Source organism: Otolemur garnettii, unplaced genomic scaffold (assembly GCF_000181295.1).
Source record: "Otolemur garnettii isolate 467f Iridium unplaced genomic scaffold, OtoGar3 scaffold00293, whole genome shotgun sequence".
Taxonomy (NCBI): domain Eukaryota; kingdom Metazoa; phylum Chordata; class Mammalia; order Primates; family Galagidae; genus Otolemur; species Otolemur garnettii.
In genome coordinates this window covers 251139-270566 of record NW_003852688.1, presented here as the reverse complement: position 1 = coordinate 270566, position 19428 = coordinate 251139, and the positions used below count along the sequence as shown (strand labels likewise).

The window sequence follows — 19428 nt, the reverse complement described above, 5'->3', positions numbered from 1 at the left end:
AAAAAAAAAAAAAAAAGGAAAAGAGAAAGAAAAAGAAAAAAAGAACGAAAAAAGAAAAATAACTAATTAGTTAAAATCAGGTTATGTCAGTTCACTTTTTATGTAAAGATTAAAACAGAGAGAACTTCATTTTCAAGCCTATTGAAGATTGAATGTGGCCTGTTTGGGAAATTGGCTATTACCTCTGTCTCTTGATTTCTCAAAAGGTCAGATAACAACTTTGTTTGGGTTTGGTGATGTGGAACTTTGGCATGGGTGACTCCATTTTGATTTTTTATCTGATCTGTTCGGGCCTCGTATAGACGCTTAGTCCAAAGCAACAGTCTCCTGTGAATTTCATTTGACACATTCATCCAGGGAATGTCCATTTTCCTCACTCAGGCGTCATCCTCAATCCTCTTTTGCCTTTACCTACAGGAGAGAGGTGCGAGGGCAAAGCCTCTCTTGGACCCCCCAGTGCAGCTCCAGATTCATACCCAATATCCTTTCCAGGAAGAAAAATAAGCTATCATGTCCCTAACACTGTGGATTTAATTTCTTGGGAAGTACTACTCAGCAAAAATTCCTCTTTGAAAGGCTACTACTGGTAGAGGAGATGATATAAAGTTCTCCCAGTGTGACACCTGGGTAGGGAGATGTTGGGGGGGCATGGAGGTGTCTATCTGCCCCTCCTTTAGCAACTAGTGGAAAGTATTCTTTCCTCGACTTCTTCTTTTTTTGCAGTTTTTGGCCAGGGCCGGGTTTGAACCCACCACCTCCTGTATATGGGGCCGCACCCTACTCCTTGAGCCACAGAGGCACCGCCCTCGACTTCTTTTTCTACATCCATTCTGGCACCACAAACTCATGACTCTTCCACTGAACTATCTTGGAGCCCAGGGCATATGTCCTCAGGGCTGTCGCCTAGTCCAGATGCGTCATCTGAAATCTGGGTTTCTCCAGGAGTCTCCTACTCAGCAGTCTGCCTGGAGGAGCTCTACTGTGCAAGCATTGCGCAAGGTTTACCCTTTTCATCATCACTTGCCTGCTCAGAAGCCATCTGAAGCTCTCCTTTTTATTAGGTGTGAACCCTTCTTGGATTATGAGACATCTCCCACGCCCCCCTCACAGCCCCACCTTCTCCTATTTTACCTTCTCCACTACTCCCAAGGTCAAGTCTCTGCCTCAGTAGGGCCAGCTTCCTCCTTAACCTGGATGTGTGTTCTGTGGGTTTCCAGGTCTCTGCCCATTTCGTGTTTTCCACTCACCAGAAATCCAGGCTCTTCCCACATTTACCTGGCCATATCCTACCTGCCTGAGGACTCAACTCAAGCAACATTGTTTCAGGAAGCTTTTATTGATTTTCCAAGCACAGCCCTTTCAGTGTTTGGACTACTGTTCATTTCACAGGTGCTGAGAAAAGGGATCGGAGGGTGCATTTGGCATCTGCCTCTAGGTCTTTTTCTTCTCTTCAACTCCAAAAAAGAATGAAAAACCAAGTCAATCTAGAAACTTCTTAAATCAGAAATGCTGTTTATATAGCAGTATACACACATACACACACATATACACCTTTCCCCTTTAATCAGGTACTGAGAATTCAAACCCAGGGATTTAAAGTATGTGCAGATAAGAATTGACTAGAACAGATGAAAATTTCCTTGCAGCTTTTTGTGGTTGATTCTTGCTAGGGAATGTGTGTGAATGACTACAATGCAATAAAATATGATTCCTAAAAACAAACAGGTGTGATTTCTTCCTATGCAATAAAGAACAAAGATTCATGTTGATCCTTGTTTGTAAACAAGGAAAGATCACCTTTGTTAAAAACAAAACTTGGTTTAAAAGACAGAATAAGCTGTATGGGCTAAGAAATTTGGAACAGTATCCTAAATGGTTTTCTTTGGGTGGAGGAATTACTGGTGATTAGAGAAAACATTTCATTTTAATCCAAACTTTCTATAACAAGTAACTTCTTTGTTATGATCAGAAAGACATTTTCATTTTGGGAAAGAGCAGAGAAACAGGGATATCAATTTGGTGCAAATGCAGATGGATCACTTTAGAGACAGTGCAAAATTGAATATTAAAAGGCCTTCTGTTTTGTTTTAATATAGAGTGAGGACTGGAGTGGGCCACATCTACAGGGACATTCAGCAGATGTGGACTGAGTGATTGCAGTGGTTCAGGGTAAACATTATAAAAACAAACAAATGAGCAACCTAATGGAATGTGATAGACAGGATGCCTGAGTAATTACTATAAATGCTCTGTCCCTTTTTTTGTCAGAGACCCAGAAAGGACTTTAACCTCTAGGTCTATTAATCTGGTTTCTATCATTGGGCAGAGCTAGTGACACTTTATGTTCTAAATCATAAATACGTGATTCGCCCTTGGTATGCTCTAGCCATTTTTTTTCTTTCCACTGAAGTTTGTTATCTCATCATAGGAATGGAAAATGGGCAGATTATATCACACAGGTGAGTGTCTAAACCTTGAGAATTTCAGATGCAGGTGGGAATTTTACCATGTGGAATTCACTTGAGTTCTTACAAGGTCAGCAGACCAGCCTCAGCTGCAGTCTCTATAAATAAAACTCAGGAAAGATTCTTGAATCCTGGACTCCGATAAAGCTCTTGACCATGAGGTTGATTCTGTTTTTTGGTGCCCTTTTTGGGCATATCTACTGTCGAGAAACATTTGTGGGGTAAGTTATGCTTTCTGGTGCTAATTTGAATTTTATTTACCTGATTCACCCAGTCTCTCTTGAGGGTTACAGAGTAAATGGTGTTAAATGTTCAGTGTCTCCAGAAAAGTTTTCTTTGATTTGTGGGTTGTTCAGTAGTAGGAAAAACAGGAGTGGCTGATCAACGAAGAGATGAATGGCATTCAAAGGAAAAAACAAAAGTGAAAACTGAACACATATAACTCTATTTGCTCTCTGTCCTTACTCATTTTCTCCTCCAGGGGAGATAAAATGGCTTGGTCACTTGTCTTGGGGGTCCCAGGAGGTGTCAAGGCGATGCTGCTACCACCTTCCACCTTTCTGGGCTTCATCTCCACCTCAGCCCCTGTCTTGCCCATCTCCAGATGCAGCGTGGAGGGAGTGGAACGTCATGGAGTTGGGAGGCGAGGCTGGGGACTTCTAGTTCCCCCAGCCTCCTCCCATGACTTTACAGTACTCATCTTTCCTCCAAAGTTCTTTCGCTCCACAATCCCATAAAGGGCTTTCAGCAGCATTTTGTGGAGAGTGTTCCAGGGAACTAATGAAGCAGTCAAAAAAAATTTGATCCAAGATTGGGGGCAGTGGCTCATACCTGTAATCCTAGCACTCTAGGAGGCCCAGGCGGGTGGACTGCTTGAGCTCATGAGTTTGAGACCAGCCTAAGCAAAAAAATAGCGAGACCCTGTCTCTACTAAAAATAGAAAAACTGAGGCAAGAGGATCACTTGAACCCAAGAGTTGGAGGTTGCTTTGAGTTATGATGCCATGGCACTCTACCCTGGGCTTGAGACTGTCTCAAAAAAAAATTTTTTTTTGATCCAGAAAAGTGAGTGGACAAACAAATTTGGGAATCAGAGGGTTAAACAAATTATAGGATTTCTAAGAACTTTGACTAAATTAGCATGCATATAACTCTACATATGTATTAGAGGATATCTAGGTTGTAGCATGTATGTGCCCACATTTTTAAAAATTACTAACCCCTCTGGCCTCTTTTTTTTTAAATTTTTATTTATTTATTTTTTTGCTGAGCAACTCTAAGGACTACTATTCCTTAAAATACACACCAGGAAATATTAGCTTAAAATATTTACATTTCCCAGCACCTTCCCATTTTAAAGGAGGACTCCAAGGAGTCCATGTGTTAACCACAAGTAATGAGATTCAAATGGAAGAATTTTCAGACCATTTGTGGCAGACTGATACGCAGCAGAAAAGCCTTGGAGAGTTTGCCTTCTGTCATTTACATATTGCATGAGAGTTCACTGGAAATTGCATGGGGCTTGGTTTCAGAAGACCTGGATTCTGGTTCCTGTACATGGCTTATTGCACCAATTTCTTCCCCACTGCGTCAGTGGATGGGGTAGTCATTTGGGAAGTCTGCCTGCTTAGAGAAAGGGATAGAGGAGGAATTCTGTCACCAAGGAAAAGGCTATCAGAATCCAGCTCTTCCACCCTGTTTTCGAAAGATAGGTAGTTGCTTGTTTTGAGATTTCTCTTTCCTGCCAATACTTTATTCCCATTATAAGTGTGTGTATGTGTGTGTAAAGAGAGGCACACCATGACTTGTTGGAGTCTCAATTGTCCCTGGCCATGCCTCAAGTTTTGGTCACACAAATGGGGTTTGGAAATGAAACCCTGATACATTTTCATTTGATTTGCAAAACAAAAATAACAAAACAAAAAAACAAAACTAAAAGCCCCAAATCCCCAAACTGGAAAAAAAAAAATCCTATGTTTATTCACATGTGAATTCGATTTTCTTTATTAGCACCAAATTAATTCCACTTTTAAAAAACTTATTTCTGAAAAACAGGAACAGGCAAGTTTTAAAAGCTGGCACTTTGTGAGCAGCAGGTTTTAGCTGACATACTCATTAGCTAGAGGAAAGGCAGTTTGAATGGCAAGCTACCAGCTAGGAGCAGGTACACCTCTTAATTATTATTTAGGTAACATTTCCTTGGAGGAAATAAAGCCATTCTATCACGTCCTCATTCTGGGGATGTGGGGCAGAATGCTATTTATTAGTTTCTGGATTGTCAAAGAGATTATTGACTGTTGCGTTAATCTGCTACATGCAGAGACTAACAAGAGCAGAAAGCAGTAGGGAAGTGCCCAGGTTTGGCTTTTAAGTTCATGTCTGTGCCTAATTTCCTTTAGAGACCAAGTTCTTGAGATTGTACCAAGCAACGAAGAACAAATTAAAAATGTGCTGCAACTGGAGGCTGAAGAACACCTTCAGGTATCTATCCGTGTGTGGGGGGTGGGGGGGTGGGGGTATTTCTGTTTCCCAGAATGACTACTCTGCAGTTGGATAGAGACTCCTCTGACATAGTGTGGAATGCTAACTCAGGGAGCTGGGATTCTGAAAACCTGAGCTCTCGTCCTAACTATATGACATGGGGCAAATCACCTACCTTTCCTGTGTCTCATTTTCCCATTCAGAATAATGGCAATAAATAGATCACTCTTTTATCTCATAGGTTTACTATAACAATACAAAGAAATATCAGATGTGAAAGCTACTCTGAAAAATTATGAATACTTTTAATGCATATTTTCCTGCTAAAATAATTTATGGTATTTATATTCTATTATGAAATGAATTGGATCACTTGGATGCCAGCATTTTAAGAAAAAAAAAACTGCCATAATTTTAAATAATCTTTTCCTTCTGCCAGTTTTAATATCTAGTCATGGAGAGGGGAAGGGAGCAATATAATACATTTGCTGATGCTCGGGTATTTTAAAAGCCTTATTGCAGGCTTGGCACCTGTGGCTCAAGTGGCTGAGGCACCAGCCACATACACCTAAGGTGGTGGGTTCGAATCCAGCCTGGGCCTGCCAAACAACAATGATGGCTGCAACCAAAAAATAGCCAGGCGTTATGGCGGGCACCCGTGGTCTCAGCTACTTGGGAGGCTGAGGCAGGAGACTCTCTTGAGCCCAGGAGTTGGAGGTTGCTGTGAGCTGTGAAGCCATGGCACTCTATCCAGGGGGATAGCTTGAGGCTCTGTCTCAAAAAAACAAAACAAAACAAAAAAAACCTTATTGCAGTATCATAGTAATTCTGCCATGAATTTGGTCTTATGCATTCAAGATAAAAAATATATATGTTAATTTCTTGAGGTCTATCAGTGCTGAACTGTTTCCCCAGAATAGCCCACTTATTGTCTTGGCTTGGCCTTTTATCCATTTCAGCTTGATTTTTGGAAATATCCCACCACCCCAGGGGAGACAGCTCACGTCCGAGTTCCATTTGTCACCATCCAGGCCGTCAAAGTTTTCTTGGAGTCCCAGGGAATTGCTTATTCCATCATGATTGAAGATGTGCAGGTAATTACGCCACAGACCAGACTTGCCAGTCCACGTGGACTTCAGTTCATGTCCATCTGCTTTCATCCTTGAGTACCGTCTGCCAAAAAAGGGACCTGTGAGTGTCCCTAGGACTTTCCAGTAGCCTGGACTTCCCCTGCAGGGTGGGCAGTGAGGCAGTGTCTCTTTCCCTTTTGCCTTTGGCACAGTGGAATATGGTAACAAAGAATATAAGGGAAGGGGCAAAAGAGAGGCTACAGCCTGAAATAGTGCAAATAAAGGGTGTCAGTAAAAATAGGACAAAGCAAGCTGTTACTGATTTAGTTTCTTTTTCTTTTTTTATTGATTTAGTTTTTAATTAGAGGTTAACCCTGAGTTCCCAGAAAGGTGATATGAGCCATAAGACTATGCCTCCCAGCTTACCACGGCATCTGCAGCATCTGGCTGGCAGGAAGTCCCATTGATGCTCTGTCCCCCTTTGGAGTACTACCAGAGTAAGGGAAAGCCATGACCCCAAAAACCAGTCAGGAAGAGGAAAGCTTGGTCCTGGAGACCTGAGTGTCACTATTTCTTTCACAATTGTAGACTGAAATGCATTGCTATAAACTAATCATAACTGGTTTATCTTAGCTTCTGTTGGACAAAGAGAGTGAAGAAATGCTATTTAATCAGAGAAGAAAAAAGAATGGGAACTTCGACTTTGGCGCCTACCATACCTTGGAAGAGGTGGGTGTTTCAAAATGAACATCAGAGAAATGGGCCATTCTCTCCTCTGATGACAGGGCCTGCACTTCCACTTGGTGATTCAATGACCTAGAGATGATTCTCCTATTTCCTAACTTCTACAAGTTTCCCTATGATTTCATAGCTAGCCTCGGTGTCATGGCTCCACACCAACTCCTGCTTAATGTAGGACCTGAAGCCCACCTGCCCATCCCAACAGCCACCCTGTTACTTTGGAAGTGCCTGGCGTGTGTAAAGCCAGCCCACAAACAGCCCTCCCCTGCTCCTGTGATCCCCTTCAGCCCCCTTGCTGGCTTCTGACCTGTGCTGCCTGCAGAGCTGCCATTGAGATAGAATCAGGGGCCACCTTGGTGCCTCTGACTTCCAGCCAGAGACCTGGGTCTGGCTCCAACCTGCCTAAGGCTCCAAAGCCTCACGTAGTCTGTGCTATCTTTCCCGAGTTAGAGTTTGTTTAACCTGTGAAGAATGGCCCCTTCCTGCCTCTGGCACTTCATGCTGCTACTGGATTCCTGGGCAGTGCTGCTGCGTTACCTCTTTGTCACAGAGCCCCTTTGGGGGCACATGGGAATCATCTGCACTAAATGACTAGGGAATAGAATGTGGAAGGGGGCATGAGGGAAGGGCTGTTAATGGGGTTTAGTTAGGTGTGAGGCTGGGAGTAGAGAACAGCCAGAAAGGAGGTATCTTGGCACCAAATAGCTCCAAATCAGCAACTTAAAAATGCAAACAGCACTGAAAAAATATTTCCCCTAATTTATTTGGTGCCAAAACCTGACTTGACCTAAACTCATTTGGGAACAAAATCTGACCTGAACTGACTTGCTACTCATTTGTTTCACTGCCAGATATATTAATGTGCTTGAATATGGAGCAATGTCCCTTGTGTAATATATAATACATATTTCCTATTACTTTTTAAATTCCCCTCTTCAAAAACAATTTTTAAATTTGAAATATATGTGGCCCCAAGGATTTCAGATAAGAGGCTGTGGACCAATACAAAAAGCAAAGAAGAAAAGGAAGTAGAGAAAACTGATGCCCTCTCACTCCCCTACGGTGCTGCACAAACCCGATAGCCTCCCACGGATTGCAAATGCTGGCAACAGCTGGAGGGGCTGTTTTCACCCCATTAACTCTCTAGATGGGCCCGGACGTGTCTCAGTCCCAGCAATAGACACAGCTTGGGCGCCCCAGAAGCACGGAATTTCAATCAGCCTTGGAAAATAGGAGTCAGAGTAGCTGGTGGCTTAATGCGTTTGCTGCAGGCACCTCATTGTCCCCAGGCCCGAGCTGTCCCTCCCCCGCATTTTGCAGCTGCCACCTATACAGCCATCCTTTTGGGGGCTACTACCATTTGTGTGCCTTTTCTAGAGAGCAGAGAGCTTTGTAGTTGCGGGTACGGGGGAAGAAGCTAGGCAGGGGTCGAGGGAAGCCACAGGCAAGCCAGAGGAGTGCCATTTTGTTCTGTAAACTGCAAAGAGCCGTCACTGCCGCCGCAGAGTGGCTGTTCCTTTCCAGTCCCTGCAGATGTCTGCCGGCTCATTATGCCTTAGTTGGAACTCGGACCTCACAGTCCCTGTTAATTCCACCTTAGTTGGAACTCAGATGCACCCCACCCTAGAGCCCCAGCTAATTGCTCCTTAGTCGGAACTCGTTCGTCCCCGACCCTTCGGCCGCAGCCGGCCACTCTGCCCTCTCCACTGTGCCCGAGAGCACCGGAACGCAGGTGAGGGGGAAAATCCTGAACGAATGCATCACAGCAGATCGTTCCTGTACAAATGTCTGTGTATCCATTGTTAACATTTTAGATTTCTCAAGAAATGGATAATCTCGTGGCTGAATACCCTGGTCTAGTGAGCAAAGTGAATATTGGCTCTTCTTTTGAGAACCGGCCTATGGACGTGCTCAAGGTACACGGTGCAGCCGCGGTTTTTTCTCCCGACGCTTCTAGAATCTCCCGCTCCCCAGGCTGGCCCGCAGTCCCAGCTCAGCCTGGAGAGCGATTCTGTTTTTTTTTTTCCTCCTTCCTAACCGGTCCCTGCTGGTTTTGAGCATCTACTCCCACCCTTTTCTTTACCCCTCTTCCCGCGCAGGCTGACGCAAGTCTGCGGGAGTGAGTTAGTGCCGGCGGGGACCGGGCTAGGCACCAATGGGAACCAAGGAGAGGGAGGTGGGGGGCGGGGGAGTCTTCTGTAATTAATCAAGGTGGGAGTTGTCTGCCCTTTCCCCCACTTCATCTTCTCTTTTCTGTACTCTTAAGGAAAGAAAAAAAAAAGAAAACAAAAACAGAAAAGGCACAGAGTAATTGCCTGAGCTGCACTTTAAAATAAGAGTCCCCGCAGCGCGCGTAAGGACGAGGGCCAAGTAAACCGCAAAGGCAAATGTCCTGAATGAAGGCTCTTTTCCTTTTAGGTGATAGTGTCTTAGTTTAGGGTTTTGCTCCAGTTGTAACCCAGTCCTAGTGCTGATAATTTCAAGCTTTTGCACTTTGCCCTGAAAAGACTGAAAATTATTTCCCCAGATTTCCTAGAAAGAGTTTGTTTAAAAAAATAATAATAATAATAAAGAAGAGGTAATGTCACAACTCCCTGCTAAATTTGGAAACTTTATGGCTGGGGACCAACTGACTAACTGGGACAGATGATTTCTCCAGAGCATTTTTCCCCAAAGCAGGCCTGAAAGGAGCGGTTTGCCTACTTTATAACACCGGGGTACATTTGCTAATGTTGACTGTTTTCCTTTCTTTTGATTTCCTCTACACCTCGCCCCCCCAAACAAGGGAAACCCGAGATTCTCCCCCCTACCCCCTTAGACTTTCCTGGCTTTCCCTTTCCCAGGGTGATTCCATAGTTGAATTTTAAGTGTTTTTGAAAGTTCTCCACTTTTTACATTTGAGCACTTTAGAGGAAAAGGCACAAAACATTTCAACTAAAACTCTCAAAACCCGTGAAATGTAGTAATTTTTAGCAAAGATTTGCATTTCTCATTTACCTTATCTGCTATGTTTAGAGTGCTGCACAGAGATAGAAGCTGATGGTGCAAAAATAATCTTTTCCTCCCCATTTACTGATCCAATTGGCAAAGCCACTGTTCCAAATAAAACTCAACTTAGATCATAAAATTTAAACTCTGGAAAGCACCTCCAGAGCCTGCCACGCTGCTTTTATGAAGGTCTCAAAAGGTTATGAGCATTTTTATAACAAAAATAACATTATTATTGCATAAATTTAGAAAGTAGAGAAACCCCAAGAAAAGAGAAAAAAAGGAAAAAATTTCTAGTAATTCTAATTTTGCAACTATGGGATAACAGCTATTAACAACTGTGCATTGTGCTACTTTCTCCTTTTTCTCTTCCTCTTCTCTTTTCATTATTTATGTATATTTACATGAACAGTCTTTTTTTTAGTATTTAGAACAAAATCTGATTAAAAAAAGACATAAATTTCTGTACCCTGTTTTTTCCAATTTAAAACGTATGAATATATTTTCATGTCATTACATTATCTGCAGCAATTTTTTATAAACATCAAAGGAGAAAAAGTCTATGTCCCTCTTATTAGCCTGCATTTAAGCTTACATTTTTAAAAGGGAACAAAAGGAAATCCAGCTTAAATGAGTAAAGTTAATCGATTGCATCATTGTCTGCGTCTCTTGTCTCAATCACATCAAGAACAGAAAGGGGGACAGAGGAGGACCGAGGTGGGAGAAAGGAAGGGCGGGGGTACCCCCGCGGCGGAGCCTTTCACGTTGCCATGCTTGCTTTGCAGTTCAGCACTGGAGGAGACAAGCCAGCAATCTGGCTGGATGCCGGGATCCATGCTCGAGAGTGGGTTACACAAGCTACCGCGCTGTGGACAGCAAATAAGGTTATTTAGCCTAAAACTCCTCGCATATTTTGTCTTTGTAGAGTCAGTCCCACCTAAGCACACAGTTCCTGCGGTCCTGACGGCTGGTGCTCTTGGCCCGCGCCTTTCTATTGCCACATAGGCAGAAAACAGACCCATTCAGCCTTTTTTGTTATTGCCCCATCTAGCACCCTGTCCCTGTCCCCTTGGGCTGGCTGCTGCATGTTGTGTTAAAATAAACAGCAAGCTAGAAATGGTGGCAAGTAAAGACTGTGGGAGTCAGATTTCAGCATAAGAACTGACTAGAGAAAAATTGCTTTGCTGCCTAGAATTCTAAGGGCTGAGGCGTGATGCCCCAGAAATGGATAAAATCCATGAAAGGGACAGAGAGAAAATATGAACAGGTGCAAGAAGAGTGCACTTTGACCTACACTTCCAAAGTGGAATTATTTAAGGGTGTTTGGGTTGTTCTCAAAATTTCCCAAATCTGATTTTGAAGTCAGGGTGTAGCAATACCTCTTTTCCACATGTTGGCTAGCCTTAGAGTCAGGACACGGGGCTGGGTGTGACCTAGTCTGGTATTTCTTAAGTAATTCAAAAATGACATGCTATAAATCAGAATGTTAATTCATGAGCAAAGGAAATCAATCCACATCAGATCATTCAAGCATGTGCAACCACGTGCATACCGTCTGATACATTTTTCCCTTCAATTAAAACGTGGTTACCTTTAGGGTATTATGAAATGGATATTTAACAGTTGAATAATAATGCCTTAGGTTGGCTGAGCACAGGAAATGAATAAATTTTAACCCAGCAGAAACTCAACTCTACTGCTCTTGATGGCAAGTAAAAATGTAATTCCCCAAATGGAATTTAACTAGTTTTCTGTATCTTTAGCAAAGTCTCCACATATTCAAGTAATCTGATGTTGGTCATGAATGTTTATAGAAAACTACCCCATGTGGGATTAAGGAATACTAAAAACAATTTGGTTTATTGATCTAACATAAACCACATACGCCATTGCCCACCATTGCAAAATGCCTCACCAGAATTAGTAGGAAGAATGCTACTGGTCTTGAGAGAGAATGGATATGTGATATTTGATTTTTACTTAATGTAAGTAAATTCTGACAAGGGATAAAAGCATAGACACTGGCATATTAAACACATTAATATTGCAGGAGGCTGGACTGCAGTATACCTGGCAGACTCACTGACCAAAGTGATCCCCAGTTCACACACTGCCTTAATATTTTGTCTTGTGTTCCCCGGTGAAAGGGGAGCATGAGGTTGACATGTATATTGTCTCTGCTTAGATTGCTTCTGATTATGGAAACGATCCATCCATCACTTCCATTCTGGACACTATGGACATCTTCCTCCTACCAGTCACAAACCCGGATGGATACGTATTCTCTCAAACCCGAGTAAGTCTAGACTTTTCTTCAACAAGTACCTCTGGAGATGTGTGGGAACGTCAAAAACAAAAGTAATCTTTCTTTTCTTGATTTCCACTAAATGGAATGCCTAATCTCTCAGTAGTGGTCCTGAAAAATGAGGCATAGAGAAGTGTTTCTAATCACTTCTTATTCTGACACACGATGTCTTTACATGTCGCCTCAGCCAGAGCCCATTTCAGCTGTTAGGCTGGGCTATTAGAGCTCTGTGTTCACAGTGAGTCACCTAAGAGATTTGTTCCAATTATCTCTGCGTTTTTTGTGGTAGGATTGATAGAAAAGAGGAGGCGGATGTTACCTGCTGACAATTAGATTGCAGTAGGATTTAGGTAGGCAGTACAATGTGTCTAGCATTTTCCTTACAATCTGCGGAAGAAATCCCCTGTAATATCACTAAAAGGAGTTATGTAGCTTTTTTTCCTTTTAAAAATCTCATTACAAAGCACTATTGTGGCAACTGTGACCCCACATATATTCAAAATGAATCAGAGCTTCAAATTTATTTTTGGAGAAAGCTAATTACCGATATCTCATGAGATACCTAATGAATAAAGGTTCCACAGTCGGGTCTAGGAAATGCCGCCCACTAGATCCCTTTCTTAGAGGTTTATAAAAAACATTAAAGCGTTAAAAATCCTTCAAAGATCTGAAGTACATTTACCACTTTAGCCCCCTTATTTTCTAAAATATTAGATCACAGAACCCCCCTCTACCCACTTTCTGTTGTGAACAATTAACCGAGTTGGTTTGTGTGGAAGGCACTGATTTGGGGAGATGGAGGAATATCCACTTCTCACCTCGGTGAGATGGCAGAGAAGCTGCGAGCAGAACCCTGTTTGGGGACTGTTTGACACCTCTGGGGGCGAGGGAAATGAGTGCAATTCCAAAGGGGCCTTCCCGGGAGGGGCAAGGGAAATGAACAGAATTTTAAAGGGACCCTCCTGCCAGGCTAAATGGCGGTCTTTCTTTTTTCCATATTCTTTTTGTGTGTGATTTTGAAGAATCGTATGTGGCGGAAGACCCGGTCCAAAGTGTCTGGAAGCGTCTGTGTGGGTGTGGATCCCAACCGGAACTGGGATGCAGGTTTTGGAGGTGAGCGCGGGGACCTGTCAGACAGCGTCTGGCTCCAGAGTGCGTCAGCCTGGGCTAAACACATTCAGGATGCAAGCCATTTAAAAACCTATTTGAAAAACACTTAACTAAATTCCCTTCACAGGGGCACAGTGCCGTCACAGAGCTCTGAACAGCATTTAATATATTTTGTCTCACTTCTCGGTTTTCCCACGAGCCGGTGGGGCTTGCGATGGCGGGAGGCGTCAGGAAGCCCTGAACCGACCACTAGAGGGGGCTAGGATCTATTCTGCAGAGAAGCATTACATCATCTATGGATGCTTCGAGAAAGAAAACGAAAAAGTGCAAATAGGATTAAGCAATTGATTTTCAAAATCGATTCAAAGGTAAAATATTAGCTTGCTGCTCTCGTTATGTTGACTTGCAGCTGTTATGTTTTGGAGTTCAGTGGCACGCTACTTAGGGGCTCCTTTATGCTATCAGCCACCAGTTAAAACCACTTATGTTTCACTAATCATAGAATTGAAATTTCTTTGGTTTTTTTCTTTCCCCTCAGTAGGCTACAATAGCAGTGAGGTTAGGAGCTGTATATTTTTCGCTGCTGTATTCCTAACACCTAGCGCAGAGTCTGCAACGTGAAAGGCAATCACTAAATATTTGTAAAACAAATGAATTAAGAGACTCGGTTACGGAACCGAGATAGGACACACTAGGGAATTGTGACAGGATATGGATGTGTGGCAACAGTGTTCATTGCTTTTACAGTTTTTTCTTTTTTTTTTTTCCATGTAGGGAAAAAAGAATCAAAGCACTAGATCTTAAATATTGAACAATGCCCTGTAATTCAATGTCACATTTATTTCTCCCAGAAATGTTACTTTTATTAAATAATTTTAAAATAAGGTGACATTTTGTCTGTATCACTTAGACAGCCTGGGGAAATCTCAGCCCTCCCCATCCCCACAGAGGTTCTCTGTCTAGTTTTCAGAGGCTCAGCCCAGGCCTACAGTGGACCTGATTCAGTGGTCTTGAGCCATTCTAATTGCTGAGATAATCAAGGCCAAAGGTGGCATTGTTGTCAAATGTAATTGTGATTTCCTCACTGTAAAAAGGGTGTCAGAAGTTCCTTGCATTTGTGGCTTTGTTATTTAGAAATACAGGTGCAGGGCAGTGCCTGTGGCTCAGTGGGTAGGGCACCAGCCCCATATACCGAGTGTGGCAGGTTCAAACCCGGCCCGGCCAAATTGCAATAACAACAACAACAATAACAAAAAATAGCCGGGCATTGTGGTAGGCGCCTGTGGTCCCAGCTACTCGGGAGGCTGAGGCAAGAAAATCGCCTAAGCCCAAGAGCTGGAGGTTACTGTGAGCTGTGATGCCACAGTATTCTACCCAGGGCAATAAAGTGAGACTCTGTCTTTACAAAAAGAAAAAGAAATACAGATGCATAGAATCTTCTACTCTTGGACTCTAAGAATTGGATGAGATCCCAGAAAATGAACTTGCTAAACTCCCACCCAATGCAGGAATTCCATCTATAATAGTAAATCTAGCTTTTCTTCTAACAGCCCCCATAGAGGGGAGATGATATGATTTGATAGCTCTTTCTGCCATTCTGTATGGCAGAAAGAACCTATTTTTTTTTTTTTTTTTTTGAGACAGAGCCTCAAGCTGTCCCCCTGGGTAGAGTGCCGTGGCATTACAGCTCACAGCAACCTCCAACTCCTGGGCTCAAGCGAGTCTCCTGCCTCCGCCTCCCAAGTAGCTGGGACCACAGGCGCCCGCCACAACGCCTGGCTATTTTTTGGTTGCAGCCGTCATTGTTGTTTGGCGGGTCCGGGCTGGGGATTCGAACCCGCCACCTTAGGTGTACGTGGCTGGCGCCTTAGCCGGTTGAGCTATAGGCGCCGAGCCAAGAACCTATTTTTTAATGAATATATGTATCCAGAGAATCACTTTGGTTAGCCTCTCTATTTCCTTATGAAGAGAATTGATCCAACACAATAACAATCTTGCTCTGATTTTAGGAGGAGAAACTTAGTGATCCATGATAGCCTTCTCCCTATAGTGTCTTCTTAAGGCTCATTGTTCTCACTGGACTACTTCTTCATCTCCTCAGGACCCGGAGCCAGTAACAACCCTTGCTCTGATTCTTACCATGGACCCAGTGCCAACTCTGAGGTTGAAGTGAAATCCATAGTGGACTTCATTAAGAGCCATGGGAAAGTCAAGGCCTTCATTACCCTCCATAGCTATTCCCAGCTGCTGATGTTCCCCTATGGGTATAAATGTACCAAGTCATATCACTTTGATGAGCTGGTGAGTTTCTGAAACTTAGTTTCAGCTCAACAAACATCTATTGTGTAGATAAGTTTCAGTCATAAAGTTAGGCACTGAACACTCTGGGAAGCTGAGGCAGGAGGATTACTTGAGGTCAGGGCTCAAGACCAGTCTGAGCAAAATGAGACCCTATCTCTACCAAAAATAGAAAATAGAAAAAATTAGCTCAGCAGTGTGGTGAATGCCTATAGTGCCAGCTATTTGGGAGGCTGTGGCAGGAGGATAACTTGAGCCCAAGAATTAGAGGCTGCTTCAAGGTAGGCTGAGGCCACTGCATTATAGCCTGGGGCAACAGAGTGAGACTGTCTCGAAAAAAACCAAAACAATAACAAAAACAAGCATACAATTACTATGTGATCCAGTAATTCTGCTTCTAAGTATATACTCAAAAGAACTGAAAGCAAAGACTCAGATACTTGTATACCAGTGTTCATTGGTGGCATGTACCTGTAGTCCCAGCTACTCAGGAGGCTGAGGCAGGAGGATTGCTTGAGGCCAGGAATTTGAGTTCCTGCCAAGGCAACATAGTGAGATCCCATCTCTAAAAGTTAAAAAAAAAAAGACATTAAGTTCAGCCACTGAGAAGATTGTGATGTAGCCAAAAGTTTGAAAAGCCGGTTACAAACTTTTCTAAATTAAGTTTCCTTGGGAAATAGAATTCTTGAAGTTAGTGTTACCTTAATCTGGATGAGTGGGGGCTGGATTTGACCATAAATTCCCAGGATGTGCTTTTTGTTGCTTAAGGAGAAAAAAAAAAAAAAAAAAACCTTTGGATTTAGATCTGAGGTTCTTGCATGGGTTGTCAAATGCTCTGCGCAGTGCAGCTCTGCTCTGAAGCAGTGTTGCTTCCCAAAACTCACCTCCTACTTTCCTGGGCCTTTGGCTTTCTGTGACCTACCATGACAACACACTGGTGTGTGATATTGGGGGTAAAACACTCCCCCAACTCGATACTTTCCATCATCTTTTCCTATTTCAGAAATAAGCAAACTGATGGCAGCCTTAGTTCAGATGGTGACATCTCAAGAGGCTGTTACCAATTGAGTAAGAGCTATCCCCAGCTGAAAAGAATGTGCAGATATTTCCAGTCTGGCTTTAAGCTTGGTTTTTGAAACCCATATGTTAGGGATAAGGCCTACACTGGGACCTTTTTGTCAATTTACCTTCAAATAGATTATTGTCAGCTGCCCCAGGCAGGAATGCTATAAATTATTCTAACTCACAGGTATTTTTCATCTCATCAGTTGTATTTTAGCCCTGTAGACCTGTTTGAAGGATTTTTCTTGTTCGTTCGTTTGGGGTTTTTTTTTGGGGGGGGAGACTCTCACATTGTTGCTTAGGCTAGAGCGCCATGGGATCAGCTTAGCTCATGGCAACCTCAAACTCTTGGGTTAAAGTGATCCTCTTGCCTCAGCCTCCTGAGTAGCTGGGACCATAGGCTCCTGCCGCAACATCCAGCTAATTTTTCTATTTTTAGTAGAGACAGGGTCTCCCTCTTGCATAGTTGGTCTGGAACTCCTGAGTTCAAGCAATTCGCTTGCCTTGACTTCCCAGAGTGCCAGGCATGAGCCACCATGCCCAGCTTGTTTTCAGGGTTTTGATGGTCTTATTCTTCAAGGTCAAATCAGGGGAAAAGTATACAAGGCTTGGAAGGAACCTATAATGGTCTTCTTGAAGACCTAGATGTCAATAAGTTATCTCAACCTGATAGTCAAATCTCTACCAGCTGGCCTGTGATTGGATGGCTTCCTGCCACCAAGGGAGCCCATCAGTGTTGGGTGGGTTTGATTGTTAGAGTTCTTTGTAGAGAGCCAAAACCTCCTCCCTATGGTTTTTACCTACTAGCCCTGGTTTATCTTTGCTCTGTTGAGCAAGTCTATTTCCCTTTGAGAGGCAAATCCATTAATTACCTAAAGACCACATCCAGCTTCTCCTACATAACCCCAGTTCCTTCAAGTACTCACATCATTAGGATCTGGTTCCCTCCCTATTCTGATAGCTGTTTCCTGAGGATGCTTTGGTTTGTGTTCTTCAAAGGTAGCTTCCAGAAGTGAATGGAAAACCCGTGCTGTGGGTTCCCACTGTCCCAGAGCACAGTGTGATCATAACGCCTTCATCCAGACAGTGCAATTCTGCTAATGCAGTTGAGGGTCATGTTAGTTTTTTGGCAGTGGCACTGTGCCATTGACTCATGTTGGGCTCATTGACAGAAACCCCCAGGCTCTCTGAGGAGTCTACCGGCCAGGTTTCCCCCATCTGGTAATTATACGGTTGCTTTCCTGAACCTGAGTTCAAGACCTTATGTTTATCCCTAACAAGCATGGTAAAGCCTCAGTAAAGTCAAAATTGAAACTGTCAAATGACAGAAAATGTTTTGCTGAGCTCTACTTTTTGGAAAAAGAGACAATCCAGGGTAATAGGCCAATGTAGGGATCTAGCTTTAAAAAAGTCCCCCAAAATCGACGTCCCAGGTGTGTCCTTAGGTCACTACATGTTCTTTTTATCCCCTTTACACCCATTGTATTTCCAGCTATACTACTGGACAAGGATAGCTGGTAGCAAAATGAGGAACCCTAGAGTTCTGCAAACAACTGGATAATCAATGAGGGACTTCATGTTGTATTTTCAAAGCCAACAGAAGTGAACTTGTGCTTACTTTTCAGTGAAAATGGTAAAAACAAAAAGGGTATTGTGCTTCCACCTCAATTAACCAGAGAGTCTAGTTAACCAGAACTTTCATTCTGTATTCTGCTGATCTCCCAAAAGATATTATCCATCCACTTTTCTTTGGTTCTCTCATTCTAGAATGAAGTGGCCCAAAAGGCTGCCCTATCTGTGACAGGCTTGCATGGCACCAAGTACAAAGTGGGACCAATCTGCTCAGTTATCTGTAAGTATATGATGTGCTGGAATTTTTTACAAATGAGCGACTAAAGTGGAAGGCACCAGGTGAGTTTGGGTTAAAGCTTTTAAATATCTTGATGTAAAAGGGATAGGCCTTCATGCATGGAACCAGCCTTACTCAGTCTCCCTCGGTCAGACTAGTCTCTTCCACGAGACTCTTGCTGTGTGATACTTAGTACAAAGAACTTTCTAAACACAGAGGGTGCCCCAAAAATATACACACATCTTTGAAAGGAAAAAACAGTATGAAAATTATAATACTCAAGTCACATTTGACTTCTGCCACACGTATTCAAAAGGAAAAAACTGCATGAAAATTATAATACTCAAGTCACATTTGACTTCTGCAATTACATGTGGTGCTCAAACATGATTTGTATGTAGTATTTGTCTTCTGTTTTTGGCATATAGTGAGTATTACAAGGTTATATTTATTGACTGTGAGTGAAGAACCAACAGAGAGGGGAGGTGAAAGGTACAGGAGTGAGAAGAAATGACCAGTGCAGGGTACAGTGGCAGAGTAGGGGAGAAAAGTGTAAGATAGGACAAGCGTAGGCAGGCAGAGGTGGCCAACCAGGCTGGGACGAGAGGAGCATGTCTCAGATGTGCTGTGGGCATAAATATAGCTGCAGTCACAGGAGGGGCAGTCACAGGCATTTGCAGAAATGCATGCGTGTTAGTCATGGTTTTGTCTTTCTTTCTTTTCTTTTTGAGATAGAGTCTCACTCTGTCCCCTTAGGTAGAGTACTATGGCATCATAGCTCACAGCAACCTTAAACTCCTGGGCTCAAGTGACCGGGAGTCAGCCTCCCAATGAGCTGCGACTCCAGGCACCTGCCATTATGCCCAGCTATTTGTTTTGTAGAGATGGGGTCTTGCTCTTGCTCAGGCTGGTCTCCAACTGGTGAGCTCCAACTGGTGAACGCAAGCAATCCTCCTGCCTCAGCCTCCCTGAGTGCTAGGATTACAGGCGTGAGCCACGCCCTCTGGCCCTAGTCATGGTTTCCTTAATGGGAGTCTTGGAGAGGAGAGGAATAATGTTT

General features: G+C 43.2%; 1 protein-coding gene across 2 annotated transcripts in view; it reads left to right on the top strand.

Moving 5' to 3' along the window:
- Positions 1–2602: 2602 nt before the first annotated feature.
- Positions 2603–19428, top strand: part of CPA2 (carboxypeptidase A2) — a 21267-nt gene continuing 4441 nt past the window's right edge. Inside the window, exons 1-10 of one of the 2 annotated variants that reach the window (XM_003803313.2) lie at positions 2603–2686; positions 4864–4945; positions 5905–6039; positions 6649–6744; positions 8571–8672; positions 10530–10628; positions 11930–12040; positions 13072–13162; positions 15261–15460; positions 18287–18371. In XM_003803313.2, the coding sequence (XP_003803361.1) occupies positions 2622–2686; positions 4864–4945; positions 5905–6039; positions 6649–6744; positions 8571–8672; positions 10530–10628; positions 11930–12040; positions 13072–13162; positions 15261–15460; positions 18287–18371 (1066 nt within the window). In that variant the 5' untranslated portion in view covers positions 2603–2621. The remainder of the gene's footprint in view (positions 2687–4863; positions 4946–5904; positions 6040–6648; positions 6745–8570; positions 8673–10529; positions 10629–11929; positions 12041–13071; positions 13163–15260; positions 15461–18286; positions 18372–19428) is intronic. The other variant, XM_023508937.1, reaches the window with a different exon arrangement.